This window comes from Anabrus simplex, chromosome 2, assembly GCF_040414725.1.
Source record: "Anabrus simplex isolate iqAnaSimp1 chromosome 2, ASM4041472v1, whole genome shotgun sequence".
Lineage (NCBI taxonomy): Eukaryota > Metazoa > Arthropoda > Insecta > Orthoptera > Tettigoniidae > Anabrus > Anabrus simplex.
In genome coordinates this window covers 670,300,343-670,326,812 of record NC_090266.1, presented here as the reverse complement: position 1 = coordinate 670,326,812, position 26,470 = coordinate 670,300,343, and the positions used below count along the sequence as shown (strand labels likewise).

Below are 26,470 nucleotides of genomic sequence, written 5' to 3'. Positions count from 1 at the left end.
TATTATTATTATATTATTATTATAGAAACTGAACCGGCCCTATTACAGGATTACAGATAAAGCATGAGCTGCTACATATAAATAAGAATTGTTGTCCAATTTTACAATTAAATTGTTCTTAGAAAACCGTATATTCCTTATTACTAATGAAGTATCTTGTGTATTCTATACAACTCCTATCAGTCCGTCCCATCGATTTTCTAGTTCCCTCACATTAGCTCGATTCAACGTTTTACAAGCAATCATAAAGAGAGCCCCATAAGTGCCATGATTTCTTCCCTATTTGTCAATGTGAAGTCCCTATCATGCCCATCGACTTTCCTCTGTTCTTGCCACTGCTGGTGTCTGTTTTAGTGAATCTTTGTTATAGAAATATTTGTGTATTTCAAAGTTCATCTATCATTTGGATACTTATGATATGTAGAAATGCATCTAGAGGGTTTTTGGCATCTCGTGCAGCTCCTTTCGGCCCAGGCAAAATTCAAATAATATTTTTAGTTCTTGTTTTTCCTCAAGTACTGGTCGTATGTTTCGAATCATTTACCCATAATGTTTCCTGGTCCCTAACAAGATAAAAACATAATCCAGAAAGATCATCATCCTCAAGCGGCATTTCTTCATCCAATCTGTCATCTTCCTCCCCTTCTTGTAACGACTGTTCAGAATCTGAGCAAGTATCCTCTTGTTCTATATTCTCGGGTTCATAATCAACATCACTTCCTTCACTCTTGATATATCCTTCTTCCTCAGCTTCACCCTCAGATAGTTCTCGTAAACGAAACAATAGAAGTGAAAATATGATAAAACTGGGAATGGAGAATGTTATTTCAGGATAATTTTCAATCAACAGCCTTCCCCATTCCCTCCATACCACCATCCCAGGTACCCTACGATAGGAAATGTGAAATCACACTAGAACACACACACACACACACACACACACACACACACACACACAAAAAACCATAATTAGATAGTACTTACATGACCGCGTGCACACGTCAATTTCTACAAGTTTAATATCTGTGTAGTGGCAAGCTGGCCACAGGTCTGCCCACTGTTATCTCTCGCATTGAAATGATACCACATCGGTCAAAGCAGAAGGCCGACGGTGGTGCCTACATACGCCGAATAGAGTAACATTAGCATACCTGACAGCTTTTACCACCACGATTTGATCCAAATACTTTTCTTCAGAAAAAGAAACTGAATTTGCGGCAGTTTTTCCGCACCTGCAGGTTCCAGAGAGTTAACAAACAATCTAAACTAATTACGAAAGCATAGTTAGATAGTTACCTAACTAAATTAACTATTCTGAACGATTATAAAATGAATAATTAAATATAAAAACAGTCCAGGGTTGGTATTATACCTATTTGCAGTAACAGATTTGACCTAATTTAAAAATCTACTTCAAATTGAACTTAAAGAACATAATTTTATTCACTTTTTTCACTTGAGAAATATAGTTTCTGTTATAGTATGATCATCCTTTGAGAACAATAATGTCCTTTTTCTGTGTAAAATGAAGACATTACATTGCAGAGTACATTGTTCTTTTAGTAACTGACTGGCGGTTCGGAATATGAAGCACCTATTAACGAGTGTCAGCTCATCTTCAGGGCAATATCATGCGGAGTGTTTCTATTGAGGCGAGAGGATAATCAAAGCACCGTCACACTTTCAAAGCTTTGCTGTTTTGAAGCATCGATGTAGCTGACATGTACAAAACTACTGGGGCTTCTGTTCTTCATGCAACACGACACACGAAGCAATCTCGCTGCTTCAAAACAGTGAAGCGTTGTTTTGTCGAGACATCGATACAGCTGATTTTGCTGGCTCAGTGTTTCGATGCATACACACACCAGCCAACTCTACATGAGATCAGATTATCGTCACCTTTCACACACAGTATTGTTTAAATCTTGTATCTCTACATATATTCTTTCAATTTTTTCATCATCCACTGAACTAGTAGGCATATAGACCTGCACTATTGTGGTGAGCATTGGCTTAGTGTATCTTGAGAACAATAATCCTTTCATTATGCTGGTTGTAGTACCTTACCTGCTGCCCTGTTTTCTTATTCATTATTAAACCAACTCCTGCATTTCCCCCCTATTTGATTTTGTGTTGATAATTTGGTAGTCGTCTGACCAAAAATCCTGCTCTTTCTGCTAACATACTTCTCTTCACTTAACAGTTTTAATACCACATTACGAGGAATTGTACAGAGTACAAAAGATACTTCATTGATAATAAGGAAGAGAACATTTTTTTAAAAACAATTTAATTGTAAAATTGGACAACAGTTTTTATTTATATACATCCGCTCAAATTTTATTTGTAATTCCATAGAGGGACTGAGACAGTTTTATTAGAAGAAGAAGAATTAGTCATAACAGTCTTATTTGAACGTTTTTAATTATAGTATAATGTGCGACGTTAATCAAGTCAATGTTTTTAGGGAATTATTTTGCTGACGAAGAGAATGGTCTATTTTTTCCAAAATATATATGAGTATATGAAAGTAATAAACAAAATGTTCTATTTAAGAGTGTACAGTATTGACAAGGCAGACTCTTATCAAACTCCTGATATCAGTGTAATGAGAGTAACTGCTCACGCTTGTTGGAGATTCTGATTATCCTCACTCCTGGTGATCAGTCAAGGGTGTCCTGAACCTGGCAGCTGTGTGTACATGCTGTCATGCATTCACTGATCCCAATATACTTTAATGTTAGATCAGAATGGTCTAGGGAACAGGCGATTCATTGATACGATCATCCAGTCTCACGCATTCAGGTAATGTGCATCTTTCAAACTTTGATAACTGGGCCAAATCTCTTTGATTGTGTCACAGAGGCATGTTATGTGGTCAGTGAGCTTTCCACCACAGGAAGCAGTGTTCTACTACGTACAAGTAGCCTCTGCAAGCTTTTGTATAGGTCATGGGTGACAGCATGTTCATGGCCTCTGGTGGCTAGACTGTTCAACTAATCAAGTTGCTATGTCAATCATTTGGCTAACTGCTTCAGATTTAACTGCATGCTAAGTTTTACAACTATATGGCAAATCCTTCATGGTGTGCTTTTTTTTTTTTTCTTTCCAAATGTGTGTACTGTACGTAATATTTTTTGTAATTTTCATTAGTATACAAAACTATAAAAGGTCATCAAAGACAAAGGATTAGATTTTAAGTTTGAACCCTCATTTCATAAAAGGATACATGGGCTTGGATCACTATTTTTCTTTATAAACTCAATGGCACAAAAAATGCAACATTTCACTTCCTTAAAAACAAACATTTTAAATTACAGTAACTTTTTTTATGACACTAATATACTATTTTATGAGCAAAGATGTGGTGCAGACTCCTTTAGGTGTCTGACAATGAATAAGAAAGATTTCTTATAAACAATTTGATCAAATTAAGCCAGATACAGAAGAAATACTAAAGAATTAACACTTCAAGCAAATTTTGAGGAAGCCTATGAAGTTAATTCACCTTTGTTTTGGTTTCCTACACTCCATAGACTTTTTTTTCTCATCCTGAGAAGCATATGTGTTTGGGATCCTCACCAAGAATACCTAATAAAAGAACTAGATGGTGTGCAGAGGAAAGCAGCAAGGTTTGTAACAGAGGATTTCAGGAGAAAGAGTAATGTATCAGAAATGTTAAAGGAACTTGGGTGGGAAACTCTAAGTAAGAGAAGGGAGAAAACTAGACTTATAGGATTATATAGAGCCTATACAGGAGAAGAAGCATGGAGAGATATCCGTGAGAGGCTTCAGTTGGAAAATAATTATATTGGTAGAACTGACCACAAGTACAAAAATAGAAGGAATTTTAGCAGAAGCGATTGGGGTAAATTTTCTTTCATTGGGAAGGGCGTGAAGGAGTGGAACAGTTTACCAGGGGTAGTGTTTGATCCTTTTCCAAAATCTGTACAGATATTCAAGAAGATAATAAACAACAACAGAGATAATAAATTAAATGTTAGAGGGCATTCGACCAGTGCAGGATATTGTAAATAAAAAATGTGTGTGATTAAATTAATTCCATCCCCTGGTCTAAGGAGTTTGGACAGCCCAAGTAGGGGACTGCCTGTAGGGGTGAAGTACAGTGGGGACTTCGAGGGCCCTGGGACCGCTACGGTAGCTGAAAAGTGGTGGCAAAAGGGGCTCTGGTAAAGACGCAGCAGGTCATTATGCTACTTAGGTTCCAAAATGGGTTAAATATAAATATGTAAATAAATTCAATGTTAATTTTAATCTTATACCAGTTGTATAGTATTATTAGAAGTAATTTCACATACCGTACTGTATATGAGTTGACTATGTTTGTGAGATATTATAAGTAGAATTTTGTAAACAATATAAATTTATTAAGGATGATGTGTGTGTTTAATAGAAAAAATTATTAGCGTAAATTGTATAATATTGTATTCTAGGAAAATTTTCGTTGTCTCTGGTTAATTTAAAATTTACTGCTTGACAATAATGTATTTTAGTGTACCATTTGCCACCGAGGTAGACACCTCATTTGCAAATAAAGAGATTTTGATTTGATTTGATTTTATTTGATTTGATTTGATTTGATATATTACCATCTCTTGCATCAATCATGGCATCCAACAATTCAGGCATGCTCCTGATTAATGCGGCATTGTCCTCTTGAGGAATTATATCCCTTTCTTCCAGGAGGGCCTCCCATAGGTCCTGGAAGGGTGTCTAGATATTGCTGATGGACCCTTTTCCCCAGCTGGTCTCGTGCATGTTCAATAGGATTCAAATCAGGGCATCGAACAGGCCAAACCATAACATGAATCTGAACTTCGACCAAGAACTGTTGCTCACACCTCGCATCCACTGTCCTGTATTAGTGTGAAACCATCACCAATAAATAATGAAGTGAAAGGTACGACATGCTCCAGAAGGATTTCCTTCATATACTGATGTGCTATAAGGTTCGCATGCTCCACAAGTCATATTGATTCCTGAACAAACCACCAGAGAACCACCTTGAAAATGTATCCTGGGTGACAATGTGGAAGGCAAATACCTTTTCCCAGGCCTTCAGACCCTTTCTCTTCCATCAGGTGATTGCAGGCCAAATCATGACTAATCAGTCAACAGCACTTGCTTCCATTGTTGTACTGTCCAGCTGCAATGTTATCATGCGAAACACAGTTGAACTGCACGATGTTATTTGGCGAGCATTTAATAGGTTTTCTGGATTGAAGATCGATTTCTTCCAGTCTTCCTCCGACAGTTTTCTCACTAGTGCTGATGTCTGAAACTTGGTGGAGTCTATTTCATGCTTCAACAGTGGTGGTGTGACAGTTGCAGAGAATTTGAATATTCTTTTTTCAATTTGTTTTACATCACACCGACACAGATAAGTCTTAAGGCGACAATGGAATAGGAAATGCATAAGAGTGGGAAGGAAATGGCTGTGGTGGCCTTAATTAAGGTACAGCCCCCAGCATTTGCCTGGTGTGAAAACTGGAAACCACAGAAAACCATCTTCAAGGCTGCTGACAGCGAGGTTCGAACCACTATCTCCTGGATGTAAGCACCCCTAACTGCATGGCCAACTCGCTCTGGACTTGAAGATGGGGCTGTACCTTAATTAACGCCATGGCAACTTCCCTAATCCTAGCCTTTTCCCATCCTTACATTGTTGAAAACCTTCCATATATTAGTGCGACATTAAACCACTAGGAAAAAAAAAAAGAAAGAACTTTCTAATGGTTCTGGAAATGATGAAAGGTGTAGTTCTCAACACTTCTGCAATGTAATGCATGCTGCAACCATCTTCCACCAAAACAACAGTTTTTGCAGCATCTTCAAGACTTAACAGTATATTTACTCCAGAAAACTGACTACAATAAAGACAAACATCTTAGAAGCACATGTGACAAAGGGGTACATAAGATATGAGAACAATAAGATGTGTTTTCCAGGTTGCGCGAGAAAAAAGTTCAGACTAGTGCAATGAACAATCCACACTTCATTGTTTGCTCGCAAAACAGCCAAAAACCTCCCCCATCTAAAAATATAGAATAAAGTGCTGAAATTTGATGAAATAGATCATTATACCTCAGTTCTTCGGCAGGTAACTGCAATGGCTACTGAAGCAATTACAGAATAGTTCGCCATCAACCACAACATTTTTGATGTGTTATTTAGTTTAAAATGTAGATATGTTATTCAGACTTCATCAATGGTTTAAATTAAGACTATAAATTGTGTCGATGTGTTATTTAGTTTAAAATGTAGATATGTTATTCAGACTTCATCAATGGTTTAAATTAAGACTATAAATTGTGTCATATCAGTGTTTATATCATTATTGGTTATATGCATTCTTATGTCTTCTAATTGGAGCATGGCTGAAGATGACCCAATATATATGGGCTCGAAACTAGTCCCAGTTTTATAAGACGATATACAAACTAAGAGTACTGAATAGGTGGACCCTTCCTACCATTTGATAGTGGTGAGCGATTTGTTCAAATAGGGTGGCCTGCAGCTGGGATATGAATATTTTGGAAACCATTGCATTTCCTAAAAAACTACTCATAAGTAATGAAACTACTCATCGGATTTTGAAAATATTCACAACAATGTCCATGACTCTAATGATAGGTGTAAGAAAACTGTGTAGTTCCATACAAAATATCGAGTCAGTACTGTTATCTAGGCAGATATCGACACCGTGGAAATGTACAGCAAGTTTGATTATGAACCCCTTGGTGATATCGCCAAAAGGGTAATCAGATACCCTTAATGGTTTGTGCATAATTTGACATGAATATCTTAGCTCACACACACACTCTCTCTCTCTCTCTCTCTCTCTCTCTCTCTCTCTCTCGTTTTCAATAAGAGACATCTGACTGCACTTTCAGCCACAACAATACAAATATCAGTTTCTATAAAATAAAATATCCTACAATAATAATAGGCTACTAAAATGTAGGATTAAGCACTTTAAAATTTATAAACAGAAAAAATAACATGGGCAAATGATTACAGATAATCAAAATCATAATGGACAGAATGCTGTATGTCCATTAGAGAAAATCTCACCTCCTTGATGAATGAGGTGTTAAGAGAGGATTCTCTACCTCCAAACAGATGTTTGCCGAAATAGGTGAAGCATCATGGAGTGCGTTAAATAAGTTCAGCAAGAATGCATTTAAAATCGCATAAAATGTACAAGTCACTAAACATGGAATCATCACTGCTATCACCGTCATCACCTGCTCTGACACAGGAACTCGAAATTCCTGGATCCAGTACCTCTTAACTTGTAATGTGTTTTTGTTAACTTCTTTAATTTGCTGACACACTGAACTCCAATCGACTTCACCTATTTCCAAAAAGCCACCACACATCTGCTTCACAACACCATAAATAATTCTGACACTATTCAGGTCTAGATAATATGCTGATAGGCAAAGTACAGTGCAAAAATGCTCACTTAAAATTCAGTCTAACATGTGCTTCTTCCCCGTTTCTTTCATTAGTCCATAAAAAGTACAGTTTTATATATTTCATTCATAAACACATTCTTTTGGTCAATCAATCAATCAATCAATCAATCAATCAATCAATCAATCAATCAATCAATCAATCAATCAATACCACTTTTTATGAGTTAATGTCCTATTAATTTCTACATTGTGATTACCACCTACATTACATTGCCATTAATGACCAGACACCTGTAGGTACTGGCTTATATGGAGCTGCTATGGTGTCAGTATACTATAGGTCTGTCCTTCACTGCTATCACAGCCTCTACCCTTCTAAGAAGATTTTGCACAAAGTTTTGGTAGATCATACTCCTCCTTTTGCCTTATCCAGCCACTCCCAGGTCGGGATATTTATGGCACTTCTCCACCTTCTTTTCTCCTTCCACCATTGGTAAATATCTGCATATCATTTTTTCCATTCCTCCGGCAACATGGCAATCAGATTCTGTAGCCATTCCAGAGAAACCCGGTCTGGCTGTCAACCAGTGCTGAAACCCATCCCAGAGATGCTCAGCTGGGTTTAGATCAGGGCTTTGGTCTGGCCATTCTATTTCATTCACTTTCATTTCAACCCAGAAGAGACTTGCTTTGCACCACTGTAATTGGCTACAAGCTTTTAGTTTTGTGATCTTTGGTTTAAGTGCCACAGCTTGCTCATGAAATCCAAGTGCAAACACATTCCAACAAATAGTATGAGTATTGACATCACTTCCAGAAGTCAATCGAAAGTCTGGGGCCATGGTTTATAATGAAGCTAATCAGTTTGACTTCGTGCATAAAACAACTTCTAGTTTTTCAGCCTGTTAAAAAAAAAAACAAGAAATTTGGCCCGATGACCTAGCTGTTCGGCCCCTTTAAACAACAAACATCATCATCAAAACAGGAAATTTAACACTTTAAAATACCTGTAAAAAATGGACAATTATAAGTAAAATGGCATGTTTCATTTTAACAGAACATACTCAACATTCTATCAAATCACTTTTAACCATACAACCATGCATATATATTATGAACAATATTGTTTACACAACAACCCGACCCAGGAAGCTGGAAACGGGAAATGAAGATGATGATGATGAATATTGTTTACGTTATGCACACTTGTCAGTGATTGTGAATTGGTGATATTATGAACAAGCAAGATAAATTATGAATGCAGAAGTCCTTTGTTGGTACTTTAGCAAATATGAGAAAGATTTCTGTACTTGTCTTAAACCAGCTTCTGTAGCGACAACTGCTGAAGTGAGTCCAAGTCATTTGCCTCTGTTACACTGGGTTTGTTCTTTTTTCAATTTTGCTTTATGTCACACTGACACAGATAGGTCTTATGGCGATGATGGGATAAGAAAGGGCTAGGAGTGGGAAGGAAGTAGCCGTGGCCATAATTAAGGTACAGCTCCAGCATTTGCCTGATATGAAAATGAGAAACTACAGAAAACCATCTTCAGGGCTGCCAACAGTGGGGCTCAAACCCACTATTTCCCGAATGATGTGAGCTCACAGCTGTGCAACACTAACCGCACAGCTACCTCGGTCGGTTATTGTAGTTTGCCAACTTCTCTTTGGAGGGTGAGGGGAGGCAGGAGGGTAATCCCTTTGTTCAGCAGAGATAGTAGAGCGAGTGCTAATTGGCTGTGGTTCACTTGTCTTGAGATGTATTGGAATGAAAGTATGGTAATTACTTAGGAAGGAAATAAATGTATAATTAAGAATTAAAATGTATAATGAAGAATTAAATTGTACAATTAAGAATTAAACAGTACCTTGTATGATTATTTTTAGCAATAAAATAACTTACATGATGCTCTTGAATGAGGAGCTGCTGCCTAAATTCTAGAATTTAGCATAGATAATTATAACCTGATCCACATTCCAAGTTTATTTTGCATCAGATTTTTATTTTATTTTTAGAATTTGATTTATGTTGCACCGACACAGATAGGTCTTATGGTGACAATGGGAGAGGAAAGCCCTAGGAGTAAGAATGAAGTGGCTGTGGCCTTAATTAAGGTATAGCTCCAGCATTTGCCTGTTGTGAAAATGGGAAACCATGGAAAACCATTTCAGGGCTGCTAACCGTGGGATTCGAACCCACTGTCTTCCAGATGCAAACCCACAGCTGTGCGCCCCTAACCACATAGCCAACTCACCCGGTTTGCATCAGAGTAACCTTCTGTGAGATTCATTATGAGCTAAGGAAATAGTGTGAAATGTTGCTTTATTGAAATTTGAATTAATTTAGTAGCGCAAAGAAGATGTGTGTGATCGTCGAGTTCTTTTCTTCAGCAGCGATAGCGGAATTGTTATTTGGTAGTGGTTTATTTGTCTGATGTGTATTGGAATGAATGCATGATAATGACTTTGGAAGAAACAAATGTGTAGTTAGGAATTAAAGAGTACATTGTACAATTTTATTTTTAGTGATAAATTAATAACCAACGTAACAATCTCGAACGGCAAGCCATTGCTTAAATTCTAGAAATTGGCACAGATAATTAAAACCTGACCCACATTCCAGGTGTAATTTGCATCAGATTAACCTCCTGTGGGATTCACAAAGAGCTAATGAGAAATAGTGTGAAATTTTGTTTTATTAAAATTTGAATTAATTTAGTAGCGCGAAGAGGGGGAACTTTTTCACATGTGTGTGCGATCGTTGAGGTTGGTTTGGATGACACTTTTGGCAATGCATATTTCTATGGCTTGCTTTTATTTTCAATGTGTAAACGTTTTAGATCTGTGTTGATGTTTGTGAAGTGGAGTGAGCTGTCACATACGTGTTCTCCGAATGCTGAATGCCGATTGTATCCAACAGTGTTTTTTTGTGCTCTTTGTACTTGGTGTGGAAATTGCATTTTGTTTGGCCTATGTATATCTGGCATTGCAGGTTTTTGTTTTGCTTTACGTCTCACTGACACAGATAGGTATTATGGCGACGATGCAGTTTAGTTCTTGACATGAAGTCCTGATTTGGAGAAAAGGTCCTTTTTTTTTAGGTAGCATATGCTGACACCTTTGTATCATGTTGTTAACTCTGAAGATTATTTTTAGACTTTGTTCTATGAAAATGTTAGTTATTTTGTATGTGTTTTTGTTCACGTAATTGAGGACTATGTATTTGTTGTTTTCAGGTGTGGATTTTTTAAATTTCCTTATAATTGATCTGCTGTGTCAGATCAATGGTTGTTTTCCTTCATAAATATTTTATTGTATTTTATTTTTTAAATTGTTTGCACTTATTTTTATGGATCATTGTATTAAATCTGCTCATTTGTGCTTATTCGGGTGGTTGTATTCATTGCCTATTGTATGTGATCTAAGTGGGTTTCCTGTATATTTTGTATGACAGACTGTTAGTATTTCTACTGATTGTGATGTCTAAAATACTGATCCTATGGTTAGTTCCTTATTCCACTATTAATCTGATTGACCTGTGTAAGGAATTCAGTGTTTAAGTGCTGCGAGTTCACGACATCGTTGACATATACGGTATGCATATTAAGTCATCTATGTATCTGCTCTAGCGTAAAATCCCTTGAGATAGCTGTTTGGTTAAGAAATTGTTTTCAGGGTTATTTAAGAATATGTTGGCTATTATACCAGATAATGGTGAGCCCATGGTTAATCCCTCTCTTTGACAATAGATTTTGTCGCTGCATGCAAACTTTTTTGGTTTAAGGTCACTCTTAGAAGTTAAATTATTTTCGTTAATCTCTCGATGTCCCTCTTATCAACCATATGGTATTACCTAATAGTCCTACTTTCTATCACATTCATTTTTAACTTGTATAAAGATACTGGATGTATGGATAATATCCAGGTAGACGAGGTGACTAATACTGGCGAGTACTGAAATTTCTCCATAACAATAGTCATTTATAAAAAAATACAAATTTTAAAGAGAGAAAAGCAGCTGGGATTGATAAGATTTATGGGGCTAACTACAGGCAATGGGTTGGAAAATAGTGCCATATCTGACATAATTATTTGATGAATAATTTGATGCCATAGTAGCTCCAGGGTACAAAAGAAAGGGTGATAAACACAAAGTGGATAATTACAGGACAGTAAGCTTGACATGTGTTGCATGTTAGCTCTGGCAAAGCATTCTTTCTGACTATATTGGAGGCATTTGCGATATTACTGACTGATTTGATACAACGCAGTTCAGTTTAGGAAAGGATTCCAGCAAGATATAACAGATATTTTAGATTCAGGTCAAATGGACTGTATCACTATTGATCTATCCAAGGCTTTTGATGGAATAGGTCATCAGAGACCGCTGATGAAAATGAAAGCTATGGGACTAGATGAAAGAGTGGTTGAATGGCTGGCTACATTTTTGGAAAATACAACTCAGAGTATTAGAGTATGTAAAGCACTATCTGACCCTGTAAACATTGGTGGCTGGTCCTACAAGGCAATGAGATTGGACCTTTATGTTCTCTTATCAGTGATGGAAAAAGTAGAAGAAAAACATAACTGGGCCAAATTCCATAGTTTAAATTCATAATTGGCTTTATGTCGCACCGACACACATAGGTCTTATGGCGATGATGGGATAGGAAAGGGCTAGGAATGGAAAGGAAGTGGCCATGGCCTTAATTAAAGTACAGCCCCAGCATTTGCCTGGTGTGAAAATGGGAAACCACAGAAAACCATCTTCAGGGCTGCTGACAGTGAGGTTCAAACCAATTATTTCTTAAATGCAAGCCCACACCTGTGCGATCCTTAATGCTTGTCTTGACATGCTCGGTGGCTGAATTACAGTTAGCCAAGAATTACAATTACAAATTATCAAAAATTTCGTGGAAAAGTGTGGCGATCTGATGAGCTCACTGTCACACTGGGGCGAAATGCTGGTAATGTCATGATTGAAAAGGGCCTAGAGATCTTGAGTACTTTAATTACAAAATACTTCCTTAACAGTTAATCAGTACAATTAAAGTAACCTCACAGAATGCCAGTTTTAAGGAAATTATTTTCTATTTTCATGGGGCTGGAATGATATCAAAGTGTGCAAAGAAAAGTATATTACTTTATTTTGTGGTTTTTTTTAAATAGAGACATGTGGTGGCTACCATCACTGAGTGAGACTGTTCATGATACCATAGTAATTTCAAAATGACTTTTCCCATAATTTGTATTTTAGTTAGCAGCTTTTAGCATTTCAAGTAATTTGCAATTTACTACTAAATGCAGTAACTGGTTCTTAAAATTCTATCAATAAACCTCGATCTCTTGAAAGAAAGTCATCTCTACATCTGCTGAAAAGATGTTCTACAGGGATACTAGAAGGAATATTGGTGTTCAATTTTAAGAACACTCCCAGCAGTAACAGACATTGCAGGATAATTCTAATGTCACTGGAAGTACTGGAGAGGAAAGGAAGTATCTCATTAAGCATTGCTGAAGCTATTGGTTCTGTTGTAGAACAACTGAAAAATTAATCTTCATCATCATTTAATACTTTTTTTCTGCCTCTGCTTACATGTGATGTATATTGAATATTGAAATATAAAAATTACTAGACTGTAACAATTAAAATTTTATTTCAAGAAGTAAATAACAAGTAAAAATTACATTTTGTATGAAGTAACAATACCTACATGTAAAAGTTACAAAAAAATTATTCATTGGAAGTAATTTGATTACTATTGGACTGATTGAGGTGAAATTTGTTAAGGATATAGCATGAAATTCCGGATCACATAAGAGATACTTTTTATTTTGATTTATTTCACAGTTTCGAACTACAGTAGTGGGGGATTTTGCAGGGGTTTGTCCCAAATTTGGCCAATCTTTACCCTATAACTAAAATAATGGGTAAACGGTTGGCCCTACTGAAAAATGGAGTGTGCCATGTGGCCTTGAAATTAAATTTTCTACAAGAAATGTCACATGGATTTTCCTCATAACTAACGGTTTTTGAGAAATTAAGTTTGCATGTGTTTTTTTTTGTCGTCTATGGCAAAATTCTGCACTACAGATTCATTCACTCACTCACTCACTGTAAGTAAAATAACAGGTAAATAGTTTGCCATTTCAGAGAATGAAATGCACCTTCTGGCTTTGAAAAATTCAGTTCTCTTGTGTGTTTGGTCCATTGCAAAATACCATACTACAGACTCATTCACTCACTGTATCTCTGAAAACCCTTCAGGTAGGAAGATCAAAATTTCACATCATCATCATCATCATCATCATCATCATCATCATCATCATCATCAATCAATCAATCAATACTGATCTGTATTTAGGGCAGTCGCGCAGGTGGCAGATTCCCTATCTGTTGTTTTCCTAGCCTTTTCTTAAATGATCGCAAAGAAATTGGAAAATTATTGAACATTTCCCTTGGTAAGTTATTCCAATCCCTAACTCCCCTTCCTATAAACGAATATTTGCCACAATTTGTCCTCTTGAATTCCAACTTTATCTTCATATTGTGATCTTTCCTACTTTTAACAACACCACTCAAACTTATTCGTCTACTTATGTCCTCCCACGCCATCTCTCCACTGACAGCTTGGAACATACCACTTAATAGAGCAGCTCGTCTCCTTTCTCCCAAGTCTTCCCAGCCCAAACTTTGCAACATTTTTGTAACGCTACTCTTTTGTCGGAAATCACCCAGAACAAATCGAGCTGCTTTTCTTTGGATTTTTTCCAGTTCTTGAATCAGGTAATCCTGGTGAGGGTCCCATACACTGGAACCATACTCTCGTTGGGGTCTTACCAGAGACTTATATGAACTCTCCTTTACATACTTACTACAACCCCTAAATACCCTCATAACCATGTGCAGAGAACTGTACCCTTTATTAACAATCATATTTATGTGATTACCCCAACGAAGGTCTTTTTTTTTTATTTTTTATATTAACACCTAGGTACTTACAATGATCCCCAAAAGGAACTTTCACCCCATCAACACAGTAATTAAAACTGAGAGGACTTTTCCTATTTGTGAAACTCACAACCTGACTTTTAACCCCGTTTATCATCATACCATTGCCTACTGTCCATCTCACAACATTATCGAGTTCATTTTGCAGTTGCTCACAATCTTGTAACTTATTGATTACTCTGTACAGAATAACATCATCTGCAAGAAGCCTTATCTCTGATTCCACTTCTTTACACATATCAATGATTTATATAAGAAAGCATAAAGGTCCAATAATACTGTTTTGAGGAATTCCCCTCTTAATTATTACAGGGTCAGATAAAGCTTCGCCCACTCTAATTCTCTGAGTTCTATTTTCTAGAAATATAGCCACCCATTCAGTCACACTTTTTTCTAGTCCAATAGCACTCATTTTTGCCAGTAGTCTTCCATGATCTACCCTATCAAATGCCTTTGATAGGTCAATCGCAATACAGTCCATTTGGCCTCCTGAATCCAGGATATCTGCTATATCTTGCTGAAATCCTACAAGCTGAGCTTCAGTGGAATAACCTTTCCTAAACCCAAACTGCCTTCTGTCAAACCAGTTATTAGTTTCGCAAACATGTCTAATATAATCAGAATGAATGCTTTCCCAAAGCTTACATGCAATGCATGTCAAACTGACTGGCCTGTAATTTTCAGCTTTATGTCTATCACCCTTTCCTTTATACACAAGGGCTACTATAGCATCTCTCCATTCATTTGGTATAGCTCCTTCAACCAAACAATAATCAAATAAGTACTTCGGATATGATACTATATCCCAACCCATACTATATCCCCAGAAATCTTATCAATTCCAGCTGCTTTTCTAGTTTTCAACTTTTGTATCGTACTGTAAATGTCATTGTTATAATAGGTAAATTTTAATATTTCTTTAGTATTACTCACATCCCCTATCTGGACATTATCCTTGTAACCAACAATCTTTACATACTGCTGACTGAATACTTCTGCCTTTTGAAGATCCTCACATACACTCTGCCCTTGTTCATTAATGATTTCTGGAATGTCCTTCTTTGAACCTGTTTCTGCCTTAAAGTACCTATACATACCCTTCCATTTTCCACTAAAATTTGCATGACCACTAATTATGCTTGCCATCATGTTATCCTTAACTGACTTCTTTGCTAGATCATCATCATCATCATCATCATCATAGAGCCTCAGTGAGGCTTACAAAAAGAACCCAGCCTTCACTAAAGAATAGGCTACTCATTTCACACGTAAGTAGGGCACTCATGAAGCCATGTTAATCATCATTCGTGTTAAGTCGTCCATTTCTTAACGGGTGAGCTAAAAGAATGCGCCTGCCATTCTGCGGAAAATATTTGGAGGTTACAATTTTATTGCCGAAGGCACTAAGCATGCTTATCCATGTTTGAGAACAGCTGTGGGCTGTGGTTAATTTATACAGCCATTTTCATGATTATTCCTATCGTATTATATATATCCTGTGGTGATGCAAATGCCAATAACTCGGGCCAGGTTATTAACTTGCCACCGAAATTTACTGGTAGCCCATGGTATACACGAGCATGCTCAGGGTGCATTACCATACGGCAGACATTATGGGCAGCCAGACTTGTTTATAACAATGCCATGCAATCCCAAGTGGGAAGAAATTTTGTCAGAATTGCTTGCAGGCCAAAACCCAGCTGATCAACACATCATAGCCTGAGTGTTCTGCCAGAAAGTAAATTTACAGCTGTTTTGATAAAGGGAGAAATTTCTGGTAACATCCATTGCTGGATGTTCACAGTGGAATGGCAAAATTGCAGTCTCCTGTCTATACATGCCTTATTTTGGCTTTCAGTTAAAATTCACCCCAAACATACTGATGGCATTGTAAGTGCCAAAATACCAAAGCAAAACACTGACCGTGTCCTGAATGAGATCATCCTGAAAAACATGGTTCACTGCCCTTGCAGTATTTACAACTCCAAGTCACCTTGAATGAAGAAGGGTAATTGCAGTAAAGGATACCCCAAACCTCTCACCAAAGAGACTCAGACAAGTGAGAACGGCTACCCTTTGTCAGATAAAGATGCCTGGCACATGGTGGCTGCATGGTTCAGATCAATACGGTGACAACCGACAACAGACTTGTCGACAATGACAATTCCTAGACAATCCCGTACAGCCCAGTTCTGGGTAAAATGTTCAACACCCATACAAAAGTAGAATTTTTCAGCTCTGTCAAATGTGGTATGTACATATGCAAGTATACCAACAAGAGCAGTGAATAGGCTGCATTCTGTCTTCATGGACAAGGTGGTCAAGATAACCAGTGAGACGAAGTTTAAACGTACCAGTCTGGATGAGACATTAGTAGCAATAATGGTTTCTGTTGAAGGATCCTGGAATCCCCCGTGTATGAAACACAACCCACAGTCACACACTTGAGCGTGCTCCTGAAGAATGCCCAACACATCTATTTTAATGAGGGAATCTTACAGGAACAGATCCTAAACCCTCCTAACACAACACTCGGAGCAGTTTTTAACTTGTGTCAGAATAAACCTTTCGCCAGGATGCATCTGTTCTGTGAGATACCATACTACTACACCTGGAACAATTCTAAAACATAGTTCAAACTCTGTATTCTCGGAGCATCAATGGATGACAACTCAGACATCAAATTCAGCGATGGACTGGGCTGAGTGTACACCATCATCCCAATAGCACAGAGTGCTTTCATCTGCAAATTAGCAAATTCAAGTCCAGCTTTGTGGCTAAATGGATAGAATGCTTACCTTTGATCTGATGGGTCCAATTCAATTCTTGGAATCAACCTCCTCGTACTCTTAATACCCCTGGCTTGGGGACTGGGTATTTATGACATTTTTCCCATTCATTTCATTAAACGTATGAAGAGACTGGTTCTGAGGGAGATGCGGAGTAGGCTTATAATTTTTAACTACCAGCAATTTAACTTCATACTTTAGCTGAGCCACTCAGCCCGGAAGTTACTGGATAAATCATTCTCGCAACTTTAGTAATAATCCTCTTCTTAGTATAAAGATAAATAATAGAATAACATGAAATGCTACTGTAAAATACGTGCGGTGCTGTACAGTACTAGTATGTTTCTTCTACTCCCAGTTCAAGCTAATGGGAAGTTATTGTATTCAATAGTATTTCTGACATTCCTTTCATCTTTTATGAATGCATTTAATGCACTGAAATGCTCGTGTTCACTTTCTTGTATAATCAATTATGCTACTTACCTTAGACAAGCAGCTGTAGTCGCTTCATATAAAGAATGCACTACTGATTCAACGTGGCACATAACACACACATGCTAACTGTACTGAATGATTCTTAAAAGGTCTGTCTTTCACTCGATGTGCAATGCTGCCCTAACTATGGCAAACTTTTCAAAAATTAGGATAAAATTGTTAGCAGTACATGCTGGTACCGTATGGTATCGCATGTCTTTTCAGGGTTGAGCACACATATATTGCATGTAAATTAACATATGCTCATACAGACACAAAGAAAAATTTGTTTTTTGTGAATGTGAAAACATCTTTGATAACCTTTGTGTACACTTTAACTGTTCTCGAGCCATGATTTCAAACAACATTAAAAGAAACTCGCTTAATAAACCACTCTAAAATGAAAGTAGTAGAATGAAGTTTCAACCTGCAACTAAGCAAAGAAATTTAAATATAGTGGGGTAGGACATGGAAGTAAACACTTCTTCACAAAACATCACATAATCAACACTATCAAGATTTCCATGCAGGAACTGTGAGCACTTGGACTTGCAAAACCGACATGACTGTGCATCTCATCCACATCAGTTCTCGTGAAATAAAAATTTTTTTCCTAGTTGTTTTACGTCGCACGTGTGAAAATGGGAAACCACGGAAAACCATTTTCAGGGCTGCCGACAGTGGGGTTCGAACCTACTATCTCCCGAATACTGCATACTGGCCGCACGTAAGCGACTGCAACTATCGAGCTCGGTAATCAAAATTTTAATATTCCTTCTTATTCCAAAGAGTTTTATTCTTGAACTTACCATTTCACTAGCTACCTCTTCTGCATTATCTCCTTGAATATCAAAATCAAACTGAATAGCTTCATTCTCCTTATGTTTATTGCTGCGCTTTTTAGGATCCAACACTCTCAACCTAAATTCGACTTTAGTTACTTGTGTTGATATAGCCTCTTCTCTGGAAACCATTTCCAGTCTCAAACCTTGGTCTTCAGCAAAGAATTCATGTGTAACTAGATCCTTTACTTGGGGCCTGAAATCAAAGCACATTAAAAAGAAAACAATGAGACTTCCATTATTCATGAAATGTCAGTTACAGTACAAGAAATTTCAGGGAGCAGAATTCTCTCTTGATCACATCAGTAATATATTTCTCAAAAAGCAAAACATGTAAATAATAAGAAAACATGCTTAATCTCCTTGGGTCACTTTGGTAACACAATTCAAGTAGATGTTTTGTATCTGTAGTTTATTTTTCCTGCCAAGTAGAGTCGAACTTGGTTGATTCAAATTTTTAAAATTCAAAATCATGAATAATTCACACTTTCTGAGCATTCTGTTGACATTCGTAAAACAAACTTCCATAATTCAATATATATATATTTTTTGTTTTTTTTTGATAGTGTGAAGTAATACCCAACAAGACTGGATTATGAAATTATGAAGTTCAGTCCACTATATTGATATTCTGAGAGGCCGAGTGCAACAATTAGAAAGATTAAGGGAGGAGTGAAGGTTGGTTTGTTTATTAAATTCCAGGAAATAGTCCCACCAATACCTCTCCCTTCCCACTCCAGGCCTAAGTTTTTATTATGCACTCTACTTCATTCTATCTGTGGTCACAGATGAAATTATTGTAGCAGATTGTCTTTTCTTTTTTTGTACAGTTCTGTAGGAAATTACAGTGTGTACAGTACATCACAGCCATCAGTGTTTGTTTACTACTGAAATGTGTCAATATCTGTCCAAACTGAATCATGAATAGTGAAAGGGTTTTAAGGTCCAATACCTTTCCAAAAATATAGCTATATTCATACAAATAGGAATTTGGGGATATGAAATGAAGCAAAAAAAAAAAAAAAACACCACAATTTGTTGCACTTTTTTTTTTTTTTTGCTAGTTGCTTTACATCGCACCGACACATATAGGTCTTATTGCGACGATGGGACGGGAAGGGGCCCAGTTCAGCACATTTTCCTCCAACTATTATCCACATTTTTATTATTTTTTAATTTTTCCCTTCTTGAACAAATGGTTACAGTTTTGTTTGAACAGGAGTCAACAATAGTCAATAAAGCTGTAATTTAGGACTGTGTGAAAGAAGAAATCTCTCTCTCTTTTTAATATTATTATTATTACTAAAATATCAGTAACTTTGTTAATAAAATATTGGTGCAGGTGATTGACAGGGTATTTCAAGTAGCAGTTCAGCTGTTCCACCTATCACAAAGGTACTAACTTCTTTAAATAACGCAATACTGTTATAAATTTTGTTTAAAGAAAGGACCTCAACAGAGTATACAGTATTTCACTGGCAAAATGGTTAAGTCTTTGTATTGTTATTGATTATTGTCGCTCTTCGTATTCAAATATTGCACTGTTGGCTACAGTCGTGAACAAAGGGTGTAGTGTATCAAGAAAATATAAATAAAAATCAGCTGATTCTTGTATTCTGATCATTTATGGTTCTGAGTAGGCAGTTAAAGTATTTATTTATTTATTTATTTATTTATTTATTCACAAAGCACAAGATACAGCTACACTGAGCAAATTTCACTTGCACTGCCAACAGACTATTTAACCAACGTAAACTTTCATAATAAAATATAACAAACATAACAAAATATAACAAGATCAGGTACACAGCCTACTAATAACAACTGTCCAAATCGAAAACCATAAGAATGTCCATATTCATAGCCAAGTCGTCGTGGGTCAAGATGGCGGTATAATCCCTTCACATCAACTTATCTTTAAGAGGCTATTTACACACCTCTCGAATACACTTTTATTTGATGTTATATCGAGTTCTTGTCTCCTGTTAATATTGTTAAAGAGTGTCGGGAGGCGGATTAGGAAAGATCGTTGAAGTATTGAGTGCTGAGTGTGGGGAATGTGGAGAAGGTCTTTGGTTCGGGTGGAGCGGGAAGGAACGCGGAGAGAGAAGAGTGAGACAAGATGTTCCGAGCGGTAATGCCCATTTAAGATCCCGTGGAGGAAACTCAGGTCAGATACCTGTCGCCTGATGTGCAGCGGTGACATATTAATTGCCATTAATACCTGCTGCGTAGACAGATTTCTGAGCTTGGGGTTTCTGTTCCTTACAATTGCAGCAAAGAAGGACACTGCTCTGTCTAACTGCTTAGTATTGGAGGGGGAGGCTGTTGTCCAAATAGGAGAGCAGTAGTTTAAGAGAGGTTGAATGATCGTGAGGAAGAAGTGACGAAGAGCAATGGGGTCAGAAATTTCTGTGAAGCGATAGAGAATGCCTAGTAATTTCATGGCCTTGGTTGTATATGTTTCTATGTGGGTCTTAAATTGTAATTTTGTATCAAATATTACACCTAGGTCACGCTGTTGCGTAACTACGGTGATGGGCTTGTCGAGTAGGTAATATGATGTCGGTAGAGGAGATTTACGTAATGTTATGGTCATGTGGCTGCATTTTTGTGGATTAGGGATAAGTTTCCAAGTACGGCACCAGTTTTTCAGTATTTATGAGTGGTTAACTAATAATAAAGTTCCTGTATCCCAATAATTGCAATTCAAGTCCCTGGCGTAGTTTGACAGAAGTATTTTTTAGTAATTACTGTAAACAACCTCATACTTTTCAGCATTTAAGGACACTTTTATTCTCCATCTTGTGGAGTAGGGAAAATAATAGTAATACACCATCTGTAATAATCACATAACTGCATTCAGTTGAGAATTCTAGTATAGATATTGTATACCAGATAGTGTCTTGCCTGTTATATTTGTGTGTATCTTTGTGTATGGTAACCCTTTTGATACTCTAGCATTTAACCAAATGGCAGGTTTTATTTCTATTAGAGCATAGTCGGATAAAGTAGTACTAATATTAATCTGACTACGCATTTAACTTTGTTGGTAATCCTTGAATAGTTCTTGTGAATTTCTAAATTTAGGCCTAATTGGAATTTTCAATTCTATTTGTGCTTAGCAATAACCTGTTGTAATTAGGATACGTCTGAATGTAGTTTTAAATTATTGTAGTGTAATTTAGTAACTTGTTAGAAATTAGAGTGGTTATTCTATTCTATATTTAATTATATATTTAATTATATAAATAGTTCACTTGTAAAGTGATGTGTATTGATTAGGTGGACCAAAACCTAACACTGTTCCTTAGTTTAAATTGTACCAATACGGATCTACACGATGAAGTTCGTAAATTGTACTGGAGTGTGTATCGAAGAGATAGGATAGGAATGGTAGGAGGGGGAGTATTCATTTTGGTGAAAGAAGAATTTGTAAGCTACAAAAAAGTTAAAGATGACAAACATTAAATTTTAGGTGTAAGGCTCATCTCTAAAGATGATAATTTGATGTCTTTGGAGTGTACAGACCGGGAAAGGGTAGCACTGATGCTGATTACAAATTATTTGATAAGGTAATCAGCTGTGTGGGAAACGATAAGGAAAGAAATGTGATTGTAGCGGGTGATCTCAATTTACCAAATGTCAATTGGGAAGGTAATGTGAACGACAGAAAGCATGACCAACAAATGGCAAATAAATTAATATGGGAAGGGCATCTGATTCAGAAAGTGATGGAACCAACTAGAGCGAAGAATATTCAGGATGTGGTGCTGGTAAAACCAGATGAGCTCTACAGAGAAACTGAAGTAACAGATGGTATAAGTGATCACGAAGAAGTCTTTTGTGGTAGATAAAAATTAATGTGAACGAAGGGAAGGTATTAAAATTAGGACCACTTGGCAGTACCATATGGCTGATAAAACAGGCATGAGGAAGTTTTTAAAAAGTCACTATGATCAGTGGAAAACAGTAAATAAAAATGTAAACAGACTCTGGGATGGGTTTAAAGCAATTGTTGAGGAATGTGAAAATAGGTTTGTACCTTTAAAAGTGGTAAGGAACGGTAAAGATCCACAATATAACAGAGAAGTAAAGAGACTAAGGAGGTACAGGGTGGAAAGAAATAGAGTCGAGAAATTGAAGGAACATACTAGGAAATTGAATCTAGCAAAGAAGGCAGCGAAGGATAACATGATGGCAAGCATAAATGGCAGTCATACAAATCTGAGTGAAAAATGGAAGGGTATGTACAGGTACTTTAAGGCAGAAACAGGTTCAAAGTAGGATATTCCAGGAATCATTAATGAACAAGGGGAGTGTGTATGTGAGGATCTTCAAAAGGCAGAAGTATTCAGTCAACAGTATGTAAAGATTGTTGGTTACAAGGATAATGTCCAGATAGAGGAGGTGACTAATACTGAAGAAGTATTAAAATTTACACATGACAACAATGTCATTTACAGTAAGATACATAAGTTGAGAACTAGATAAGCAGCTGGAAATGGTAAGGTTTTGGGGGATATACTACAGACAATGGGTTGGGATGTAGTACCATATCTGAGTCCAGCTCCATGGCTAAATGGTTAGCATGCTGGCCTTTGGTCACAGGGGTCCCGGGTTTGTTTCCCGGCAGGGTCAGGAATTTTAACCATCATTGGTTAATTTCGCTGGCAAGGGGGCTGGGTGTATGTGTCGTCTTCATCATCATTTCATCCTCATCACGGCGTGCAGGTCACCTACGGATGTCAAATAAAAAGACCTGCACCTGGCGAGCCCAACATGTCCTCGGACACCATTTCATTTTTTACCATATCTGAAGTACTTATCTGGTTATTGCTTTCATGAAGGAGCTATACCAAATGAATGAAGAGTTGCTATAGTAACCCCTGTGTATAAAGGAAAGGGTGATAAACATAAAGCTGAAAATTACAGACCAGTCAGTTTGATATGCATCGATGACCTATATAAGGCATTTGATAGGGTAGATTATGAGAGACTACTGTCAAAAATTAGTGCAATTGGACTTGACAAAAGAGTGACTGAATGGGTGGCAATGTTTCTAGAAAACAGAACTCAGAGAATTAGAGTAGGTGAAGCTTTATCTGTCCCTGTAAAATTTAAGAGGGGAATTCCTCAAGGCAGTATTATTAGACTTTTATGCTTTCTTACATAAATCATTGATATGTGTAAAGAAGTGGAATCAGAGATAACGCTTCTTGCAGATGATGTTATTCTGTACAGAGTAATCAATAAGTTACAAGATCGTGAGCAACTGCAAAATGAACTCAATGTTGTGAGATGGACAGTAGGCAATGGTCTGATGATAAACGGGGTTAAAAGTCAGGTTGTGAGTTTCATAAATAGGAAAAGTTCTCTCAGTTTTAATTACTGCATTGATAGGGTGGAAGTTCCTTTTGGGGATCATTGTAAGTACCTAGGTGTTAATATACGGAAAGATCTTCATTGGGGTAATCACATAAACATGATTGTAAATAAAGGGTATGGATCTTTCCACATGGTTATGTGGGTATTTAGGGGTTGTAGTAAGGAGGTAAAGGAGAGGGCATATAAGTCTCTTGTAAGACCCCAACTAGAGTATGGTTCCAGTGTATGGGACCCTCACCAGGATTACTTGATTCGAGAACTGAAAAATATCCAAAGAAAAGCAGTTCGATTTGTTCTGGGCGATTTCCGACAAAAGATTAGAGTTACAAAAATGTTGCAAAGTTTGGGCTGCGAAGACTTGGGAGAAAGGAGACGAGCTGCTCGACTATGTGGTATGTAATACCAATATAAATGGTCCGTTATTGGACATTACAAATTTTCCAGCTAACTCATACCTGGTTGCCAGCGTTTCCCCCCGATGTGCTAAGTTGGACTCATCAGTTGGTAAAGTAGCTCCAATTAGCCTACGTAGTGGCCTCCACGGTATGCACTAGCCATGCATCTTGGTGGGTGTGTTATTTACCAACAGATGAGCCCAATTTAGCACACTGGGGTGAAACGCTGGCAATCAGAAATGAGTTAGCTGGAAAATTTATTATGTCCAATAACGGACCATTTATATTCTTATTATAAATTTATTCATTCGGGAGAAAATTTTCAGGTTCCCTATGGGAATCAACATCTGTATCATATGTGGTATGTTCCAAGCTGTCAGTGGAGAGATGGCGTGGAGTGACATCAGTAGACGAGTAAGTCCGAGTGGTGTCTTTAAAAGTAGGAAAGATCAAAATATGAAGATAAAGTTGGAATTCAAGACGACAAATTGGGGCAAATATTCATTTATAGGAAGGGGAATAACTTACCAAGGGAGATATTCAATAAATTTCCAATTTCTTTGCAATCATTTAAGAAAAGTCTAGAAAAACAACAGATAGGGAATCTGCCACCTGAGAGACTGCCCTAAATGCAGATCAGTATTGATTGATTGATTGATTGATTGATTGATTGATTGATTGATGAAATACATATTAATATATAATTTATGAAAACCACGAGGAGGAGGAGGAGGAGGAGGAGGAGGAGGAGGAGGAGGAGGAGGAGGTGGTGGTGGTCACTCACCAGGGTTGCTTGCCCACCAAAAATACCTAGCCAACTGATAAGTCTTTACCAGAAGTTAGACTATAAGTTATGAATATGGTATTGAATAGGTGGACCCTTCCTTTGATACTGATAGAACTTAGACTGGAAAATATGTCCAACCTTCAAATGATGATTATCACATAAGTATCGAGTACTTAATTATGATAACAATCTTAGAAATAAAACACTTTTGTAATTGAATATATGCCTAACACTACTCACCTATCTTCTCGTCTTGGACGAATACAGCATTCAATAATATCCCTGATCTCGGAGTTCTCCAATTTGTCAAAACTTTGAGGTTTGATGCCCTGGAACAAAAATCAATACAAAATAAATCATATGTACACTAGTGTGAAATTTTCGAAGAGCACAAGCAACCACTGTTAAATTTACAAATATAGTAAGTAACCTTGTAAGTTACTACAGCAAGCAACTATACACCAAACTGCAACAGAAATACCATGCTCTCCTTTCATTACCAATGAGTAGAAATAAAATAAATGTTTTTTCCCCCTAATATTTCACACTTGGATATTATCTAGATATTGTGATGTAGAAGGCTTCTGCATTTGTGATGTTGTAATAAGTCCTGGGTGAAGAATGTCAGTTTGGCTCCAATGGCGGGCAAATTGCAGAGTTGCATCCCCCACCCTCTCGCTACTACGGAAAATCAGTCGGAGATATGGGTGGGTGGGTGGGTGTGGGTGTGTGTGTGTGTGTGTGTGTGTGTGTGTGTGTGTGTGTGTGTGTGTGTGTGTGTGTGTGTGTGTGTGTGTGTGTGTGCAGGGAGGAAGGGAGTGTAGAAACAACTAGAATATGAACCTAGGGACTTCCATCACCAGAGATAGTTTTCCAAGGACTTCTCCTCGTCTGAAGGATCAGTTCCCTATAAAAAGGCAGATGGACAAGTGCAAGCAGTTCAGTGTGTGGACTCTATATGAGTAAGCGGCCGAAAGCAAGTGGTTTGGTTTGAGTCCAGTTCTGTCAGTGTCTACGGAACAGTGAATAACAAGAGAAAGAGAGAGAGAGAGAGAGAGAGAGAGAGAGAGAGCGCACACGTGCGTGCACTAACTAGGTTAATTGTGTGTTTTGTGTAAGTAATAGTTCATAAATCCTTAAGTAGAAGCCACCAGCACTGTATATATTTATATACTACCATGCCATCGTGTTACAACCGGTGTCAGAATCATGATCGGCTGGTGGTATATTTCATAGCTTGTACACATCACTAAGAATAGTAAAAGGATACTGAACAGCTCCAAACTTTTCTCAGTAAGATCACAAGTGAACTGAAGAATGAACTTAAATCCAGTCAAGACT

At 37.2% G+C, this 26,470-nt stretch overlaps 1 protein-coding gene across 1 annotated transcript in view; it reads right to left on the bottom strand.

Annotated features, from left to right (window-relative positions):
* The window catches only part of Wnk (Wnk kinase), an 834,378-nt gene that overhangs the window by 316,609 nt on the left and 491,299 nt on the right, over window positions 1-26,470 (bottom strand). The window contains exons 11-12 of the mRNA XM_068226022.1: window positions 25,370-25,458; window positions 18,527-18,755 (exon numbers count right to left, since the gene is read on the bottom strand). Of these exons, the coding sequence (XP_068082123.1) occupies window positions 18,527-18,755; window positions 25,370-25,458 (318 nt within the window). The remainder of the gene's footprint in view (window positions 1-18,526; window positions 18,756-25,369; window positions 25,459-26,470) is intronic.